Genomic DNA, 22,420 nt, shown 5'->3' on the forward strand with positions numbered 1-22,420 from the left:
TCCAGGGAAGCTACCCAGATTCTGGTGCAATCACTTGTAATCTCACGGTTGGACTACTGCAACTCCCTTCTGGCTGGAGCTCCCATGTCCACGATTAAACCCTTACAGCTCATTCAAAATGCAGCTGCCCGTCTGGTTTTTAACCAACCCAAACACTGCCACATCACCCCACTGCTGCGTTCTCTTCACTGGCTTCCTGTAGCTGCACGCATTCAGTTTAAAACACTGACGCTCGCCTACAAAGCCAAAAATGGACCAGCCCCAAGCTACCTTCGTGGTCTAATCAAACCCCGCTCTGTACCACGCAACCTCCGAGCCTCTAGTCTCGCTCGACTTGAGCCTCCATCCAGGACTAGAGGAAGACAAGCATCAAGGCTCTTCTCTGTTCTAGCGCCCAAATGGTGGAACGAACTTCCTCTGTCTGTCCGAACATCTGAGTCTCTTGCTGTCTTTAAAAAACGATTAAAAACCCACCTTTTTACTAAACACTTAGGCTGACTTGTACTTATTTACTAACAATCTTTTCCATTAAAAAAAAAAAAAAAAAAAGCCACTTTGGTTCTAACAGGTTTTAGCAGATTTGTGGTCTTCGACTGTTGTTTACCTAAACTTGAGAAATGAAATGTTCACTATAGAAGCACTTCTGTAAGTCGCTCTGGATAAGAGCGTCTGCTAAATGCTGAAAATGTAAATGTAAATGTAGTCTCTTAGGGGTGTACTCACTTTTGTTGCCGGTGGTTTAGACATTAATGGCTGTATATTGAGTTATTTTGAGGGAAGAATAAATTTACACTGTTATATAAGCTGCACACTTTTGTGATACACTGTATATCCCCCCATTTTTCTCCCACTTTAGTGCATCCAATTTCTGCCCGTCAATCATACTCTCACTAATGCTGGTACCTGCTCCTGATTGGGGAGGACGAGGCTGCTCCACGCCCCTCTGACACATGCACAGCAATCGAACATCTTATCACCTACACTTAACGAGTGCAGTGCAGTACAGCGCTGTGTACGGAGAGCCACACCCTCTACCGCACTCCGTTCCCATCTCCCTCCAACCAGCCAGCAGAGGTCATAATTGCACTAGTCTGAGAGAGAGTCCCCATCCGGCTTAATCCTGCCCCTATCTGAACAACAGGCCGATCGTTGTTCATGTGGACGCTCATCCACAGCCAGAATTCGGACAGCCTTCTTCTAGGGAGCGCGCGTAGGATGAGGTAAAATGCTGTCCATGTAGAGAGCTCACTAGGTTTTTCGGACAGACCCAATGTTTGATGTATGTGTTTATGTATTGAGTGCATTTTGTCCCTTTGGGGATTCCAAAATCAATGGAAAAGTGTGCTTCTCTACACATGTGATCATCTATCTGTAGTCTGTGCTCAAAAGAACAAGCCAGTAAAGTATTATACTCATGATCATTTGTCAGTTGTCACATGTACAGTTTATTTCTTTTGTTAAAAACTCTAATGATGCTCGGTCAAAGTCTAAAGCAGCTTAAAATACTCCTGAGTTTGGGTACCTGAGTTTGGGAGAACTTCCAATCGAGTCTGTGAACGCGGAGGTCGGGGGAGGGGTGTTATGTGAAAACGGACGAGAACTATTAAGGTAAGCTGTGCTGTGTATTGTAGCTTCTATTTATTCTATCATTCAATTTATGTATGATATTTAATGAACGCTGTGAAATGTGGCACTTTTCTTAAAAAATACATGAAATCTGTGATTTCTAAAAATGAATGTCCATGAAATTAAGCACATTTCACCGTGAATTTAGTAGGGCGCTAATAATAATATTAGGTAGCAGTGTTGTTCAGCAGTTTGGAGGTCTTTTCACAAATGTTGGATGAAGTTTTGAAAAAAACCCTGATTTGCCCATTCACTTCTTTCTCCCAGTTTTAAACAAGGGCAGTGTTAATCTGACATTGTGCATTGGGTCAGTGTATTTGAACCTACCTTGTTATTTAAGTCATCTTTGCTACTGTAGAGCATCCTTATAATGCAACTACCACCATATTGCACATTAAGGATAGTATTATCTGTTTTATCTGTTGGATTTACAGCACACATACTGCCTAAAATTGAAGCCCAAAAGTTTTAAATTTTCCATCCCAAAATTATTTAGACCACTGTAGTCCTGGGCATGCTCAAAGCATTAGATATTGATTTATAATTATCCTATGATCTATGCCTTGCCGTAATGTGATCACATATATCCAGTTCCTTGGACTTCATGCTTTTTTTGACAATGCAGTATAAACCACAGGCTCCTACAGACCCAGGTGTTTTCCAAATTACACCCCATCAATTTAAATTCAGTTTTATACAGATCTCAAGCCTAGCAAACAGGCTGCTCCTGACAGCAATTTAAAGTGCCACAGACAATGGTCTGAATAATTTTGTGAATAGGAGGCTTCAGTTTTTGATTACTACTTAACTTTTGAAAAACATGGTCATTATAGGTAGTTAGGCATAGATTGATGGGTAAAACTGTAATTTTATCCATTCAGAATAAAACTTTGAGCCATTTAGAGGAAGAATCGCCTGTGTTCTTCAGCTCATTGTCTTGTTGCATAACCTAATTGCATTTGAGTTTTTGTATATGGCAGGTGACAAGACAATTTTCTTGAACATTTTTGATAGAGAAAATTTATGGTTTCCTCATTTAAAGCAAGGGAAGACATAAAAGACATGAGCCACATTGTATATAGCTTTTAGCTATAATACAGCATTATAAAATATAAAATCATACCAATAGTCAAATATAGTGGTGGTCCAGGAATGTTTTGCTAAAAGCTATATGTAATGTGGCTCATACCTTTCAAAAGTTCCATTTTATCTACTCATTAGTCCAAAGCATTATCCCAAAAAGTCCTTGAGGTTATCAGAGTGTGTTTTGTGAAATGAGCATTTATGATACTCTTGGTTAACATTGGTTTTACCTCACAACAAATCCCTAGATACCATTTGGTAGGCTGATCACTTCTAGGAAGAAATAACACTGTTTCAGATTTTCTCTATTTAATGGTAATGGCTTCCACTGTAGTTAGCTTCTACAGCCTCAAAAAATGTCTTTTTACCCGTAAAATATAATGTTGTGCTGCATTATAAGACTTTCAAAACTACACTGATGAAAAGATTACATTTTGTTGATGTTTAGATCCAAGTAAAACTTTCCATTTGGCTACTTAAATGATTAAGTAACTTTGAAGGCAATTACTGTTCTACACAGGACCAGTAGGTGTTAAATGTTTTCTGTTTTCATCCATCCATCCATCCATCCATCCAAAATTTCATCCATCCATCCATTAAAAATTTCATCCATCCATCCATCCATCCATCCATCCAAAATTTCATCCATCCATCCATCCAAAATTTCATCCATCCATCCATCCAAAATTTCATCCATCCATCCATCCAAAATTTCATCCATCCAAAATTTTATCCATCTATCCAAAATTTCATCCATCCAAACTTTCATCCATCCATCCAAAAATTTCATCCATCCCATCCATCCATCCATCCAAAATTTCATCCATCCATCCAAAATTTCATCCATCCAAAATTTCATCCATCCATCCATCCAAAATTTCATCCATCCAAAATTTCATCCATCCAAAATGTCATGCATCCATCCATTCATCCAAAATTCCATCCATCCATCCAAAATTCCATCCATTCATCCAAAATTCCATCAATCCATCCATCCATCCAAAATTCCATCCATCAATCCATCCATCCAAAATTCCATCCATCTAGCCATCCATCCATCCATCCATCCAAATTTCCATCCATCCATCCATCCAAAATTCCATCCATCCATCCATCCATCCAAAATTCCATCCATTCATCCATCCAAAATTCCATCCATCCATCCATCTATCCATCCATCCATCCATCCAAATTTCCATCCATCCATCCATCCATCCATCTATCCATCCATCTAAAATTCCATCCATCCATCCATCTATCCATCCATCCATTCATCCATCCAAAATTCCATCCATCCATCCATCCAAAATTCTATCCATCCATCCATCCAAATTTAATTTACTTTGAATCCTGGTCACACTTAGGGCACTTTTAGTACTTTCAGTTGGCCTGACAGCCTGTCTTTGGACTTGTGTGAGGAAACCGGAGCACCTGACCCTGGCTGCCCAGCCAAGAAATCAAACTCGGGGTCCTTTTTGCTGTGAGGCAACAGTGATACCCACTGTGCCACCATGTCACCTTACCTTAAAATCTAACACTAGTATATTAGTATTCTTAATAAAACAAATAATGGTGTATGGCAGCTCATATCTGTAGTTTTAATGTATGCATGATTTTTGAAGTTTACCTACATTTGAACATGGGGGTTGATGCATGGGTCAACATTCTTTCTATCTTGGTACCTTTTTCACACATGGACTTTTTCAAATTCCAACTTTTGTGGTATGGTTAGCCAGTTAAAAAGTAAAAACAAGCCTTTTTAAATTCAGTAAAGTTTTAGTAACTGGATATTTGGAGGCCATACTGTAAAAAATCAAATGAACAGCATGTCTAAATGTAATAGATTAATTAACGTAACTAGTCATTGGAATGAAAAACAAGTCAGGATGAATCTGTGTATTTCAAACAGTAGCAAACCATGACTCTTAAACCCTTGTCTCCTAAACTCTTGTAGCTTGTATTCTTCAGAATTGGACCAAATTTATATCTGTGTGTTGGATCCGTATTGGGAATGGTATTTAATGTATCCTTTTTACCAGTCACCATTACTCACACTAAATCTGTTATTGTGTTCCTAGCGTTAATTGATTCATGAGCTGGGGGAAATTTCATTAACGCTAATTTGGTGAAGCAAAGTAATTTCCCAGTGAAAACCCATAATAAACTAACAGCGGCCAAGTAGTATTGGACGGGACTATACCACCCATGTCAAGAGTATATCCACTATTACAAGTAGAGGAAATGGCCATGGAGGAATACATTAAGGAGGCCCTGGCACAAAGATTCATCAGGATTTCTACTGTTTAAGGGAGGAGGCTTTTGACCATGCATAGACTATCATGGGCTTAACCAAATTACCAAACCATATGCTTACCCACTAGCTTTGGTCCCTTTAAGGACTAGAACAACTTCATAGAGCAAGCATTTTTACTAAAATTGATCCCAGAAGTGCCAATATTCTCAACAGGAATAAAGAGATAGATGAATGAAAAGCAGCCTTTCTTACCGCCTTTGCAATGCACCCAGGGTCTTCCAGGCATTTGTGATCCATGTCGTACAGGACGCTGGGAAAACATTTTTTTGCTTAAATTGTTATCTTGATTTATTCCTCTGTTTATGGAACCCACCTGGGTCACGTTCACTCATTACTTACACGGCTACTCTCAAATCAGTTGTTGCATTTTTTCTTACATTGCTATTAAAGAGAAATGCAAGAAGAGCAAATGGGACCCTTCAAGCCAAGGTTAAATCACTCACGCATTTACTATCACTCTGGTTTTGAAGCACCTAGATCCCACCCAACCATTTGTTGTAGAGGTGGATGCCTCTGAAGTGGGCGCCAGAGCAGTCTTGTCATAACATGTAGGTATCCAGAGTAAGTTACACCCTAGTGCCTTTTATTCATACCCCCCACAGCCAAACTGAACTACTTTATTCTTGATGTTGATGTACTATTTTGATTTTGTACTATGATTTGTATGGTGTATGTACGTATTTGTTTTGATTATTTGTCTTATGTAAAGCGTCTTTGAGTATCTTGAAAAGCGCTATATAAATAAAAATGTATTATTACTTCTTTTTTAGGAGATAAAGAATTCCAGGCTACAAGACATGGCATTTGAGGAATGGCGCCATTAACTAAAGGGGGCCAACCACCCACTTTTAGTTTTTACTGATCATACAACTTAGTGGTCCCTATTGTTCTTGCAGTTTAATTTCACTTTTACATACCGTCTAAAGTTTAGAAACAAAACAAGCTGATGCTTTGTTGATCAACCAAGAATTAAATAGCACTTGGACCCCCAGCCAGTGTCCAGAGGGTAAGAAATACATGTTTTATAATAATAAACATATAATAAATTAATTGCCTGGGCTTACTCATTACAAACTTTAGGCCACCCAGGCGATACTTAAGTTGAATATATTGGTAGGAAAACATGTTGGCAGACATTCACAAATTTGTAGCATCCTGTACCACTTCCTCTTGGTGCAAGATTCCCAAAACTCTTTCAGCGGGCAAACTGATGTCGTTACCCGTCGTGTCTCTTCTATGGTCCCAGCGGTTGACTTTGTTGCTGATTTACCCTCCTGACAAGGCTATACAGTCATTCATACCATCATGGACAGATTCCTACGAGGAGTAAGATTTATCCCATTCTCAGGTATCCCTACAGCATGCCAAATGGCCAAATGTATTTTTAACTCAGTGTATAGTTTTTTTGGAGTACTGAAAAAATATAGTTTCGGATCGTGGATCCCGGTTTGTTTAACAGCTGTGGAACTTCTTTAGGGGTCATTGTTAGCCTCACCTCTGGTTGTCACCCCTCAACCAAATGGAAAATGTGATACCCCTTTTCCACCGACGCGGCACGGAGCCCGTTCCGGTTCCCAAACTTGATTTTGAACCGGTTCCGTGTGTTTCCACCGGAGAAAAGAGGTTCCAGACAGCAAACTAACGGGCCAATCTGGCACTACAGAATACTTGGTTTTTCAGCCCGAACCGTGACGTCCGTCAGTGGGCGTGTCATGTTGTACAGAATAGCGCGTTAGCAACAATGCCATCTGCTGGAGTCTCATATGGAGCTTAATGCTGCATTTTTATCTTTTAAACTTCACCTGATTAAATTTTGAACCAGTTTGCCGCTGATATTTTCAAAGCGACTTTAAAAAGGTGAATTGTGTGATATTACGAGATAAAAGTGACCCGGACAGAACGAAACATGCTTAACGTGAAAAATAAAGCATGAAGCTTTTTCAACTCCCCGAGCTGCATAAACACACGTGAAGTAAATCCAGCTAAACACAGATACATGTGGTATTTTAGAGTGGATTTGATGTTTATTTCACACAGATGGATGTTCATGTTGTGGAACTTTAATGATGTTTCACCGCTCGAGTCGAGCGCTGAGCAAATCGGCTATTTGCGCCGAGAGTCGCGGTGAAAGCGAAGCGCAAAACTCCTCTCACGCCAATAAACTAAAGAAAACAACAACTGAGACAAACACGTCACATCTTCTAATCACCGATAGTTAGATCGATGCGTTTTACATAAAAACAAACATCTGTAACAGCAGCACAAATGCTCGCACATAATCCACACACTCCGCCATGTTAATACTGCTCTTAACTCTTAGTATGTAACGCCCACTGTTGATGACGCTGCTTGGTTCTTAAAAACTGGTGGAAACGCGCGTCGGTTCTCTACAGAACACCAAGGTTCAGAGAAACCCGAACAGAACCGGTTCAAGAAACAAGTTTTTTTTGGTGGAAAAGGGGTATGAGAGGGCAAATCAGGAGTTGGGGAAATCTTGCCGTGAGCTGAAATGGTTCAAAACTCTTTAGTTTGTTCGTCCACAGACATGATCGCTTTACAGTGTGTACTCGGTTACCAGCCTTCTCTAATGCCCTGGTCAGCTACACCTTCAAATGTACCAGCAGTCAATGAGTGGATGTCAAAGGAGTGAACAAGTCTGGGACAAAACACACCAGAAGATTGAGTAGGTTCTGTCCCGACACAAAAGAATGGTGGATCACCACAGAAGAGAAGTACCTACCTACCCACCTGGGGACTGGGTATGGCTATACACGAAGAGCCTCCGGTTTGCTGAGGTAAGTAAAAAACTATTACTTAAATACGTCCATTTACAGTTCTCAAAAGATTAAATTATCTAACATATAAAACTGATAGCAGACTTTCACAAATGTCATCCCCACAGGCCGGCTCCTAGATTCAGAGGCCGTCCTGATGTGAATAGTCCAGCAATGACCATCCTATGAGAAGATTAGTACTCAAATCTTTAGCCCAGCACAACAGAGGACAATAAAGATCTACAAAAGAATGACGCCAGGAGGTAGAGGGGCAGAGGTGAGATTCGCCTACAGCACTGCCACTCTATAATGACCCTAGGGACTCCAATTCCCAAAATACATGTAGTCATACTGAATACATCTAGAGCATAGTGAGCATTATTACCTATACAAGTGTTCCTGTGTATGACTGCTTAGTGTATCTGATCACATTTCTTGGATCATCCCTGGTTTGTTTGCTTGGTTGCTCTCTGACTTCCCTTACTGACTCTTGACTAGTATTTTGGATTGCCTATTGCATGAAATAAAAGCCTTCTTTTTGCAACCATCATCCGTGTGCATCGGCCTTCGGCCTGACAGTTGGACACATCCACCCAGCTCTGTATACAGATACACCGATCAGCCATAACATTAAAACCACCTTCTTGTTTCTACACACATTGTTCATTTTATCAGCTCCACTTACCATATAGAAGCACTTTGTAGTTCTACAATTACTGACTGTAGTCCATCTGTTTCTCTGCTTGTTTTGTTAGCCCCCTTTCATGCTGTTCTTCAATGGTCAGGACCCCCACAGGACCACTACAGAGTAGGTATTATTTGGGTGGTGGATCATTCTCAGCACTGCCGTGACACTGACATGGTGGTGGTGTGTTAGTTTGTGTTGTGCTGGTATGAGTGGATAAGACCACGGCCATGTCAGTATCACTGCAGTGCTGAGAATCATCCACCACCTAAATAGTACCTGCTCTGTGGTGGTCATGTCCATTGAAGAACAGGGTAAAAGCAGGTAAAAAAGTATGTAGAGAAATAGATGGACTACTGTCAGTAATTGTAGAACTACAAAGTGCTGCTATATGGTAAATGGAGCTAATAAAATGGACAGTAAGTGTAGAAACAAGGAGGTGGTCATAATGTTATGCCCAATTGGTGTATTATCGCAGCTGGCACAGCGGGCGGAACTTGTCAAACAAGTTAGCAATAACAATGTTATAATTGGTAAATTTTGTGGTCTCTTACAAATTTCTATTGCTTGGCCCTCTGAAAATGTATAGCTGGACCACCAATCACAGCAACACATTATTTCTAGCAATAGCAAAGAATGGGCTTCTTTATTTAACCCTTGACATTTCAACACAAATCGAATAGGCAGGTGTAAAGGACTTATTTGCTTAGATTTTTATTTGTTTAAATGTTGATTGTCAAATTATAAGTAGATAAAATAAATGAGAACTAAACACTTTATATTATTATATTATAGTATTAGAATATTTAAAGCCTTCTCTGATGGCCCAGAGGTTCCCCTCTGATTTCAGATGATTGTTATACATTGTTACATTCTCCAGATATTTCCCCCTATTTATAACAAGAAGAACAATTAAGTAATGATCTGCGCACCTGTAATTTGAAATACAGAACATGTGATGTGGAGGAAGAGCTGATAAAGCTGGAAGGGGAGAATCAGCAATCTGTCGGCCACATTTTAATAACATGGAGCCTAACTTGGAAAAAAGAGGTTATATAATATCAGATTGACAGGTATGCGTCTTTACTCTGCTTTCCTCTCTCTACTGTTGAGAGATCACCCTCTTGACAGGGGTGAGCAGTGTAAAATCAGTGTGAAGAATGTTAGCTTGGCACAGTTTAATGACAGATATAGCAAGCGTACAGCATCAGTAGAAGGCTTTAAAATAAAAAGATGGTAGAAATGACTACAGGTAAATAGTGTGAAAACGAATTATCATTACAATGGCAAAAATCCTAAATGTATAGTTATACACCGATCAGCCATAACATTAAAACCACCTCCTGGTTTCAACACTCACTGTCCATTTTATCAGCTCCACTTACCATATAGAAGTACTTTGTAGTTCTACAGTTACTGACTGTAGTCCAGCTGTTTCTCTGCATGCATTTTTAGCCTGCTTCCACCCTGTTCTTCAATGGTCAGGTCCCCACAGGACTACCACAGAGTAGGTACTATTTAGGTGGTGGATCATTCTCAGCACTGCAGCTACACTGACATGGTGGTGGTGTGTTAGTGTGTGTTGTGCCGGCATGAGTGGATAAGACACAGCAGTGCTGCTGGAGTTTTTAAATACCGTGTCCACTCACTGTCCGCTCTATTAGACACTCCTACCTGGTTGGTCCACCTTAAAGTCAGAGACGATCGCTCATCTGTTGCTGCTTTTTGAGTTGGTCATCTTCTAGACCTTCATCAGTGGTCACAGGATGCTGCCCACGGGGCGCTGTTGGCTGGATATACTTTTGGTTGGTGGACTATTCTCAGTCCAGCAGTGACAGTGAGGTGTTTAAACTTTATCAGCGCTTTTGTGTCTTATCCACTCATACCAGCACAACACACACTAACTCACCACCACCATGTCAGTGTCACTGCAGTGCTGAGAATGATCCACCACCCAAATAATACCTACTCTGTAGTGGTCCTGGGAGAGTGTTTGCTCAGTCTCAAGCCCCTTTTGTAATTGGTCTCCGGTTAATGATCTACAGCTGCACCTTGTTTAGGGAAAATGCTCAGGGCATTTAAGGAGGCAAGTGAATCATTCATTGGAGACTATTTTGGTTTGGTTGGTTTTCTTGCATATGCTATTTTGGTTTTCTTGTCAGGTTTGGTTCTAGCTCTTTGTCCATGCTCTTTGTCCATGCTTTTTGTCCATGCTCTTTGTCCATGCTCTTGTTTAGTGAATATTGTTTAGTTCTTGTTTTTTTAGCTTTTGTGTTAGCGTGTCTGGTTAGTTTTAGCATTGTTAGCTTAGGTTCAGAAGAGTTTAGTCACATTGTATGTGTTTAGATTAGCATTAGCATTTAGCATAGGTTGTGTGTTTGTGTGTCTTGTTCTAACCTGTCTTGTGTAACCTTGTCTTGTCTCATTGTGGTTGTTATTATCAAACATTGGAAACATCTCTGCATGTGTCTGCCCCTTGTCACTTGCCTTTAGCCTATTCGTTACTTAACCTATTCGTATTTAGAAATAGATGCCGTCTTTACTCTTAAAATTTAAGATATTAATTGTTGAACTTCTGCCAGTAGACAATTCTCGCTGTTAACAAGTCTTGAATTAAATGGAGTGCCTGGGAAAAGGATAGCAGCATATGTCTCTCCAAAATACCACTATAAGCATTTGTATCAATAATACCTTCACATATGTGCAGATCATCCATTCTGTGGGCACAAGTTTAAACTGCTAATGGTTTCCAGTGTCTGACTAGGATTTTAGGGTGTGTTTCCATCATCAAATATGTGTTTTAAGCTGTTTTAGACCCAATTAAAACTTGGTCTTTCTATATGCCTTGTTTCTGGGTGGTATCCTGATAAGATTATAACCACATTTATTTACACATTTATACATAACAATGAAATGCTTTTTTGTTTGAAGTAGGTACAAGAAAATCCATTTACTGTATTCTGTGTATAATTTACCACAAACATTGTGTGCCTGGTTTAAGTCAAGTAAATGGTTGCATATACATAAACTCAACATTTTAAAGTTGTCAAAAACAAAAAAACAACTGGTTTTAGACTAAAACTTATGTTCAGACTATAAAGTCTGTCAAAGAAACATCAGTATAGACCCTTTGAAATATAAAAAGTATGAAGAATAATGTAAAATCAAATACTGTATTTTAAAATAATGTATAAATAAAAAATTAATAATGTAGTTAAGGAAGTGGAGAGCCCAGGAGGCAGTTGTCCTAAAGCACTTGGGGAAGGGCGTTTCCACTGGCGAAATGACCAGGTGCTGAAGGTAATAGCTGAGCACATCTGCAGCGCCATGGACCAGGCCAAGTGCCGTAGACCACCATGTTGTGGTCACATTTGTAAGAGCTGGTGAACATCCCAAACCCAAGCCGAGAACTCAAGCAGACCTCCTAGGCACAGTACATGACTGGCAACTGAGGGTGGACCTGGGCAAGCAACTTAAATTCCCAGATAACATAATCAAATCCTCTCTTAGGCCAGATGGTTTCGGATATGTTGAAGCAGGTGGTCATACTGGATCTGACAGTACCTTGGGAAGAATGGATGGAGGACGCCAACAAAAGGAAGAGAGGCAAATACATGGAGCTGGTGGATTTTAACGTCATGCTTTACACTTTGGTTACTCATTACACAAGGTTCATTAGTTCACACAAGGTTATATCGAACACAGTCATGGACAATTTAGTATCTCCAATTTACCTCACTTGCATGTCTTTGGACTGTGGGAGGAAACCGAAACAAGTAAACCCACACAGACACGGGGAGAACATGCAAACTCCACACAGAAAGGACCCAGACCACCCCACCTGGGGATTGAACCCAGGACCTTCTTGCTGTGAGGCGACAGAGCTACCCACCGTGCCGCCCAAGGGTCACTTTGCAAAGCTTATAGCGTCCTGGGCAGCACTGGCGCACAGAAAAGGAAAGCCATCAGACAAGCTTCAGAAGCAGCAGAGAAAGCTTCAAGATGGTTGTGGATTAGGAGGGACAAACCGTGGGCTATTGCTACTTGGACACAGGCTGGGAACTGATCGCTCCCGGTCGGGTCGCCTGGGTGAGGGTGTCTGTAACACACCCTATGACCCCAGGTACTATCACTGATGATGTGTCCATGTGCATCACTAGATGTATCATGCAAATAAAAAAGGATGAAAAATAATGTAAACACAAATACTGTATTTTAAAATAATGTGTAAATAAAGATTGGGATAGGGACTGGAACTGAATCATGGGCAAAAGACAGAAACAAACAAACAAAGAAAGTCAGAAGCAGAATCTTAAATAATATAGTCCTCAGAAACACAAGTTAAATACATTTTAAAATGTTAACTTTATTTAATATACAATAACCAGCACAGAATGAACAAATCTATAGAAGGGATATAAAATGTTCGGTCTGTGTCTTTTACGTGTAACTACACTAGGCATAAAAAAGCCATTAGGCTACATTAGTGCTGTATTACAAACTTCCGTAGACTTTTATGTTGAAAGTTAAAAACCAGCATCTTAAAAAACTATGACAATCCTTGTAGTGTTTTGTAGTGTTTACAGTAATCATTAAACCTGTGGACCATGGTTAAGTGGCTAACAAAAATGCCAAAAGAAAATTGCAGAAAATATGATAGACATTTAAAATCAATAAACTGATATTTTGCAAAGAGATTAATGGTCGGCCCTGGGGACGAAGGAATTGCTAAAAATAACAATGGGAGCATAACATGACTTATGATCAAGCGGTGAATATAAAAGAAAAAATGGCACTGTGGCATAGCTGATTATGTGGGTGTCCTGGCACCTAGTTTGATTCCTGACACCTAATGTGTGTGCACATCACAATGTGATGGACTGGTGCCCTGTCCAGGATGTGTTCCTGCCTTGTGTTTATTGTTTAACATGGGAACCCACAACATCCCTGACCAGATTACAGCAGTTAGTAAAAATTACAATAAAAATAATTATAATGATACTTATTTTTATCTTTACTATTTTAAAAACCCAACAAACAACTAAAACATTGAACATATTATCTTGCTAATGTACACATACTATACTTTTTTGTTTACATAATACATAATACTCACTATTGGAAGACTTAAATGGCATTATATACACACTGTATACAAATATAGAGAGATAAATAAATATATTCTACATATTAAACTTCTGTAATAAATTGTGCAAACTCATAACTATTGTGCAAAACTGTGGTACGTCAGCTCTGGTTGTCTTATGTAGAGTAAATCCTTGATATTAAATCAACTGGTGACGTCAGAAACATCTGAGCATTTCACAGATATTGCTACATACACACATACTAACAATAATGCAACATATACAATAACATAACAAAATACAGTTTTCACATTTGTACATATATAACAAAAGCTATTGAAATGGAATTTAGGTTGAACACACCCAACTGTCAAATACAATATTTTCTAAAACCGATTAGTCTCTTTTTGGTGGAATTATAAACATAATTAGGTCCCTAATATTAAGGACATCTTATAAGCAAAATCAGTCAGTGCAATTTCAATCACACAAGTGTGCAAACATTGTTGTACCAGTAATTGTCCAATAACGTGCCTCACAATGTACCGCTGTTTTATCCTGGTTCATGTAAAAGTAGACATCCTCTTTCGCCATCCAGTTATTTTCAAGACGACAGTCTGTAAAATCCTGATATTTAACGTAGTGCCAGGAACTGTTATGAAGTCACTAGATTGTAGATCATACTGGAAAACAGAAATACAAACTGTTAACTTCAACCCATGTACACAGTTAGCTCCCCAGACAAAAAGGTAGCATCCAAATAATTTAGTGTTAATCGGTTGTGCATCTGGAAATAGCATGAACACAGATGTTCAGTTGTTAGTCTGAGTCAAAAAACAACAGCATGTTATCTACAAAGAAAGCATTTTGTAAAGTAGGTAAATGTATGAGTCTTTTAAATGTACTGCTGGCAGGTCACCGGCACAGGTGTTTTAACTACAACCCCAAATCAGAAAAAGCTGGGACAGCATGGAAAATGCAAAAAAATAATACATTAAGATATTTTGTAATATTTGAAATAGACATCCATTCCTGCATTTCCTGCCTACAACACATTACAGAAAAGTTGGAATGGAGGCAATTTAGGACTAGTAATGAGGTGAAAAAAACTAAAAATATGAAACTTCTTCTCTACAGTGAATATTATCATTAAACGATTCAAGAAATCTGGAGGAATTTCAGAGCATAAAGGGCAAGGGCACAAGCTTAAGCTGAACACCCGTGATCTCTGATCCCTCAGACGGCACTGCATCAAGAACTATCATTTATCAATTGCTGATATAACCACATGGGCAAGGGATTACTTTGGCAAATCTTTGTCAAAAAGTACAATACTATGCTACATTCTCTAATGCCACTTAAAACTTTACTGTGCAAAAAAGAAGCCTTATGTTAACCATGTCTAGAGGTGCTATCACATAGTGGAAACATGTATTGTGGTCAGACAAATCAGTATTTCAATAGTTCTCAACAAAGAATGTGTGGAGAAATTTAAAACAAAAAATGCAACAAATAAAACCTTGTACTGTTGCATACCTAAAGACATGTTTGCAGGAAAAATGAGACAAAATAATACCTAAAACACTTTATAGCTTGGTATCCTTGGTGCAAAAATGTCTTGTAAGTGTTGTGAAAAGAAATATAATCATTACAAAGTGCAACTTTTTCTGGAATGTGTTGAAATGCAGGAGTGGATGTACTGGTGCTGGTCATAAAATTAGAATATCATGAAAAAGTTGATTTATTTCAGTAATTCCATTCAAAAAGTGAAACTTGTATATTATATTCATTCATTACACACAGACTGATATATTTCAAATGTTTATTTCTTTTAATGTTGATGATTATAACTGACAACTAATGAAAACCCCAAATTCAGTATCTCAGAAAATTAGAATATTGTGACAAGGTACAATATTGAAGACACCTGGTGCCACACTCTAATCAGCTAATTAACTCAAAACACCTGCAAAGGCCTTTAAATGGTCTCTCAGTCTAGTTCTGTAGGCTACACAATCATGGGGAAGACTGCTGACTTGACAGTTGTCCAAAAGACGACCATTGACACCTTGCACAAAGAGGGCAAGACACAAAAGGTCATTGCTAAAGAGGCTGGCTGTTCACAGAGCTCTGTGTCCAAGCACATTAATAGAGAGGCGAAGGGAAGGAACATATGTGGTAGAAAAAAGTGTACAAGCAATAGGGATAACCGCACCCTGGAGAGGATTGTGAAACAAAACCCATTCAAAAATGTGGGGGAGATTCACAAAGAGTGGACTGCAGCTGGAGTCAGTGCTTCAAGAAACACCACGCACAGACGTATGCAAGACATGGGTTTCAGCTGTCGCATTCCTTGTGTCAAGCCACTCTTAAACAAGAGACAGCGTCAGAAGCGTCTCGCCTGGGCTAAAGACAAAAAGGACTGCTGAGTGGTCCAAAGTTATGTTCTCTGATAAAAGTACATTTTGCATTACTTTTGGAAATCAAGGTCCCAGAGTCTGGAGGAAGAGAGGAGAGGCACAGAATCCACGTTGCTTGAGGTCCAGTGTAAAGTTTCCACAGTCAGTGATGGTTTGGAGTGCCATGTCATCTGCTGGTGTTGGTCCACTGTGTTTTCTGAGGTCCAAGGTCAACGCAGCCGTCTACCAGGAAGTTTTAGAGCACTTCATGCTTCCTGCTGCTGACCAACTTTATGGAGATGCAGATTTCATTTTCCAACAGGACTTGGCACCTGCACACAGTGCCAAAGCTACCAGTACCTGGTTTAAGGACCATGGTATCCCTGTCCTTAATTGGCCAGCAAACTCGCCTGACCTTAACCCCATAGAAAATATATGGGGTATTGTGAAGAGGAAGATGCGATACGCCAGACCCAACAATTCAGAAGAGCTGAAGGCCACTATCAGAGCAACCTGGGCTCTCATAACACCTGAGCAGTGCCACAGACTGATGGACTCCATGCCACGCTGCATTGCTGCAGTAATCCAGGCAAAAGGAGCCCCAACTAAGTATTGAGTGCTGTACATGCTCATACTTTTCATGTTCATACTTTTCAGTTGGCCAACATTTCTAAAAATCCTTTTTTTGTATTGGTCTTAAGTAATATTCTAATTTTCTGAGATACTGAATTTGGGGTTTTCATTAGTCGTCCGTTATAATCATCAACATTAAAAGAAATAAACATTTGAAATATATCAGTTTGTGTGTAATAAATGAATATAATATACAAGTTTCACTTTTTGAATGGAATTACTGAAATAAATCAACTTTTTCATGATATTCTAATTTTATGACCAGCACCAGTATATTAACAAATGAAATGAAGCTGACCAGACAAAACATGACATGAACTGTCTGCAATTAAAAAGTTCAAGAATATGGTTTGATAAAGGCAAAAACATGCTTTTGAATTAGACTGGTACTATGGAGTTGGTGTCCAGTTGTAGAAGGATTGTTGGCCTTTCTTACCATCTTGCTTACTGTGTATATACACTGTTATACTCTTGCATGAAGGTTTTACAGCTCCAGATATTTAAAGTATTTAGAAAATAGAACCACTAATAATGAATTCAAACACTTATTTTGCACATGTTTGTTGTCATAAATGAGCTCTTAGAATTGTTAATGTATCTAGATGTTTGCACTTTAGTTTTCTTGGTCTTGGTTTAGAGCATAGTATAGAGCATAGTATTACTGGATGATTAACAACATTGCACAAGCATGTTATATGCTAGTGTATGTGGTACTTCTTTTTCCAGCTACTTGTTCTTCTTGTGCCATTAAAAAGGTGGGATTGCCGAGCCAAAAACTGCAGAAATAAATATTTTATTGTGTCTGTTTATGTATATATTACCATATAGAAGCACTTTGTAGTTCTACAAATTTCTCTGTATGCTTTGTTAGCCCCCTTTCATGCTGTTCTTCAATGGTCAGGACCCCCACAGGACTACTACAGAGCAGGTATTACTTAGGTGGTGGATCATTCTCAGCACTGCAGTGACAATAACATGGTGGTGGTGTGTTAGTGTGTGTTGTGCTGGTATGAGTGGATCAGACACAGCAGCGCTGCTGGAGTTTTTAAATACCGTGTCCACTTACTGTCCACTCTATTAGACACTTCTACCTAGTTGGTCCACTCTGTAGATGTAAAGTCAGAGACGATCGCTCATCTATTGCTGCTGTTTGAATTGGTCATCTTTGAGATCTTCATCAGTGGTCACAGGACGCTGCCCACAGGGCGCTGTTGGCTGAATATATTTGATTGGTGGACTATTCTCAGTTCAGCAGTGACAGTGAGGTGTTTAAAAACTCCAGCAGCATTGTTGTGTGTTATTCACTCATACCAGCACAACACACACTAACACACCACCACCATGTCAGTGTCACGGCAGTGCTGAGAATGATCCACCACCCAAATAATACCTACTCTGTAGTGGTCCTGGGAGAGTCCTGACCATTGAAGATCAGCATGAAAGGGGGCTAACAAAGCATGCAGAGAAACAGATGGACTACAGTCAGTAATTGTAGAACTACAAAGTGCTTCTATATGGTAAGTGGAGCTGATAAAATGGACAGTGAGTGTAGAAACAAGGAGGTCGTTTTAATGTTATGGCTGATCGGTGTATATCATCATTAATTCTTGTTTTTGTTCATTTGTCCCAGTTCTTTTAGGTTTTATAATAAGAATAAAATGTGATCCTAGAATGCTTGGACATCTGTATTTTACTCTTTTTAAGCAGACACAATGTGAAATTAATGATGTGCATAAGCAGTTTTTGGCTCATTAACATTAAAAGCCTTAGGCCTTTTTCTTGACACAGGACTAGAAGTCATAAGGTGAACTGAATGTTAACTGGCAGTTTCTTTACCTCGTCCTTCACCTAAAAAGCTTGCATGCTGTAGAGGTTCTAATGTAATATTTACATAGCTAAGGCTTTTCTGGTCAAAGACAAAATCTAATTTTGTTTTTGATATTTGTAAAATGATGCATTCCAAAGCTTTCTACCAAAATGAAATGGGACTGACAAGAAGCACCATTATCTGCAAGCAGAGATGCTTTGTACTTGGGTGCTTTAAAACCAATTGTCAATTTAGTTCCCATTATTGTCTATTTATTATACTAAATATTTGTAAATAATTGTACACACAACACAGCTGAAAACGTTAAATGCAAGTTAGTTTAAGACAGTGCTAATTTGATAATGTATAATTTGCTCATTGATATTCTATACTGCAATTCAGGCCTGCAACACATTCCAAAAAAATACGTTTTGGCACCGAGGATACCAAAGATTTAGTGTTTCAGTGAATGCTGATTCATCTGACCACAATACTTGTTTCCACTGTGTGATGGTCCATCCTAGATGCCCCCAAGCCCAGAGAAGTCAATGCCGCTTCTGGACATGGTTAACATAAGGCTTCTTTTTTGCACAGTATGTAACTCTGTATTGTAATCCCTTGCCCATGTGGTTATATCAGCTATTGTTGAGTGGCGGTTCTTGATGCAGTGCCGCCTGAGGGATTGAAGATCACGGGCGGTCAGCTTAAGCTTGCGCCCTTGGCTTTTCTTTGAGGTACATTGTTGCAGGATGGAGGTATATTAACACATGAAATAAAGTTGAGCAGACAAAACATGAAATATCTTGGGTTCAAACTGTCTGCAATCAAATAAAAGTCCAAGTAAATGTAAGGAACACATTTTTATTTTATTTGCATTTTCCATACTGTCCCAACTGTTTCTGACTTGGGGTTGTAAAATCTTTAAAAAAATCATTAAATAAATGCATTTAGTTTTATCCTATGTGGCTAAAAATTGTTAATAAAAGGTTACAACGTTGCAGCGGTAGCAAATGAAAAAAAATACAATTATACAATTGTAGTTATGATAGCAGCGATTAATAATTGGCACCCACCAGTAAAGATAGTAGAAAAAGGAAAGCACAAAGAAGGACATCTTGCACCAAGCCTCTTTCTGGCAGAACTTGAGTGTGTCATTGTTCATGACACTGGCTGGGTCATAAAGCAGCTCCTTGGTATCTGTGGGGCTGTGAAAGTACCTACCAAAGAGTGGAAAAAAAACAGGACAGGTAGTGCACCATATTATATTACACACACCTATGAAGGTTTGGAATTTACTTTAAGATTACCTGGATTTCAGCATTGACTGCTAATACAATTCTAACCTTTATCAGATATATTCAGCCTAAACTAATAATACACAAAAAAGAAGCACAATGCTAAAAAATATAAAAATATTTTAAATGTTTAACAGTGTGTCTGAAGAGAAAAAATCGGCAATGCAAAACATGGTAGATAAAGCATCATGGCTTGGGACATTGTTGCTACCTCAGGGCCTGGACAACATGTTATACTTAAAGGGAGTTAATTTAAATGAATGGATGAATAAATTGTTATTAAAATATTTCACAGGATAATTGTAAGGGGCGGTCTTGGGGCTAGGCAAACTCCAGCCACTAGGGTCAACAATGAGCCAGCAATCAGGCCTAATGCACAACACCTGTGCACAGGTCTATAAAGAGACAGAGAAGCAATCAGAACTTGCTGGGTCTTTGTCTCATGTGAGCAAACACACATAGCCAGTAATCTGGGTAGAGGACTGAGAGCTAGTAGGCTTGTTCGACTTAACCCGGCGCTGCGCAGACCGATCGCCGCCTGGCTCGGTACGGCGCATGCCGGTTAGTTTTTTTTGTCCGACTTGCGTCGGCGCCACCGGTGCGTCACGATGACAGACTGGTTATAATCTCGCGAGAGCGGGGCGGCTGCAGGCGGCGGAACCGGTCACTGCAGTTGCTCTCCACGGGCTGCGCTGCCTGGGAGACGGCTTGATGACGACAGAGCTTAATCCTCATTGGCTAGAAGCTCCGCTGAATCCTCTGGCGGTTGTTTCGTTTCATTCTAAAATGTAAATCTCAGTTTATGTGTCTTAAAGACCTGATATGTGCGAAATACTATCATGCTTTCTAGTAGCATGACAGTTTATTTTCGTACAAATTGCAACATATGTCATAATTATCATTCCATATCATGAAAAGACTCAAGTAGGCTACCTGATATTCTTTAATGTAACAGATCTTTTTATCTTGATGTTTTTCTAGAACTTCTGATGGTTCTTGTCTTCTAATTGTATTAATATAAAGCAATCTGAATTGCTTTAATATTTTATATCTTAACTGTTTTAATACCACTATCACTATTACACTTTGATTTATTTTTCATTCTTCTCTGTAAACTTTGTAAACATTTCAAAATATGCTACATAAATAAAAATGTGTGGATGTGCATGGTGTCATGTTTCTTTACAAGAACCAAGGCCAGAAGGTAAGCTGTTCTGGAAGAACAAAACAATCTTGTTCAGATGATGATTGTGTTAAGAGATTCATCTTCAATAAACCACAGCCACTATTCATCATCAATGCCTAAATAACTGATGTGTCCATGCTCGAAGAAGCACAAACTTCTACACAATTGTACAATGTACTTATTAACCACATTATTCATTAGTGACTCATACTGGGCACATTGGTGAGCATACTGAAGTTTACTGTTTAACAATGCATCTATAAAATACAGTGGTGTGCGAACATTTGGGCACCCCGGTCACAATTACTGTTACTGTGAACAGTTAAGCAAGTTGAACATAAAATGATCTCCAACAGGCATGAAGTTAAAGATGACACAAAACATTTTTTTTGTTATGTCTCTATAATAAACTGCATCTTGGTTGTGAGGTTGTAGTGAATGCTGTTCATCATTCTCTTCATCCTGCACATAATCACCTTGGTCTCCTGGCTCCAAGCAAACATTGTGTAGAATGCAACAAGCTGACACTGCTGAGCTGATGGACTGGACATTCCTCATGTGCAGGCATCAGAGTCTCCTAAACTTTGCTTTCAGAAATCCAGTGAGAATGATAGAATAGAACTGTTTCCTGTTAAAATATGCCAGGGGGTTGTCACAGTGTGGCTTCTGAATATGAATGTGGCATCCATCTACTGCACAGATAGTGTTTGGAAATCCAGCTGCTTGAAAGCCTAACAAAGAATTGTGCAGGGTTTGTCCTAAAGGCCAGGAAATGTGGTGTGCCATGTGTGTATTTACCAGAGTACAAAACTCATGGAGATGTTTGGCAAGAGTGGATTTTGTGATACTGAATCGGTCTGAAATACCCCTATATGACTCCTGGTTCGAGTGTCCATAGACAGGCTAGGACACTCTTTGTCAGTGGCAATTTTGTTTGCTGTGGATTCATATAGACAGGGCCAAACGTGTTTATAAGATCCTAAATAGTAAGTGAGAGAAAAGACGGTTATCATGATAACATTGAAACCATCTGGATGATTATGTGGCTTCCACATACTCTACGTACCTCCACTTGTCCTTTGGTGAGTCTGAAATGACCTCTAAATTCTGAGAGACTATAGAGGGGGACAACATCCTCTACAAAATGTTGTGTTTTTGGAACAAGCCTAAAGAAGGGTAAATGTGATTAATTCCTTATGTAGACAAAATAATTATATAGACCAGGGGTCCTCAAACTTTTTAACCAAAGGGCCAGATTACTGTTCTTCAGTGTTTCGGGGGCCGGACCGCAGGTGAAATAGTAAACACACCCAAAAAAGCTATTTACTATGTATACTGGATGTATTGTCTGTGCTTTGTATAATTGTACTTCATAATGGTAATGCAGAAATTGTATTTATTTCAATAATTTCCATTATCCTTCCTCATACAGTGTGAACTGTGAGTCTGCTTTTGCCTGATGACAGTAAGCGTCAGGTTCCATATTTGTTACTGCCAGTCATAATAGCTAATAAATGTTGATCAGTGAGTC

The 22,420-nt window shown here is 39.2% G+C and overlaps 1 protein-coding gene across 1 annotated transcript in view; it reads right to left on the reverse strand.

The window, feature by feature from the left end:
* Nucleotides 1-14,224: 14,224 nt before the first annotated feature.
* cnih3 (cornichon family AMPA receptor auxiliary protein 3) overlaps nucleotides 14,225-22,420 on the reverse strand; it is a 65,079-nt gene continuing 56,883 nt past the window's right edge. The window contains exons 5-6 of the mRNA XM_063001229.1: nucleotides 19,482-19,625; nucleotides 14,225-14,252 (exon numbers count right to left, since the gene is read on the reverse strand). Coding sequence (XP_062857299.1) covers nucleotides 14,225-14,252; nucleotides 19,482-19,625 — 172 coding nt within the window. The remainder of the gene's footprint in view (nucleotides 14,253-19,481; nucleotides 19,626-22,420) is intronic.

The sequence above is a fragment of the Trichomycterus rosablanca genome, chromosome 9 (assembly GCF_030014385.1).
Source record: "Trichomycterus rosablanca isolate fTriRos1 chromosome 9, fTriRos1.hap1, whole genome shotgun sequence".
Lineage (NCBI taxonomy): Eukaryota > Metazoa > Chordata > Actinopteri > Siluriformes > Trichomycteridae > Trichomycterus > Trichomycterus rosablanca.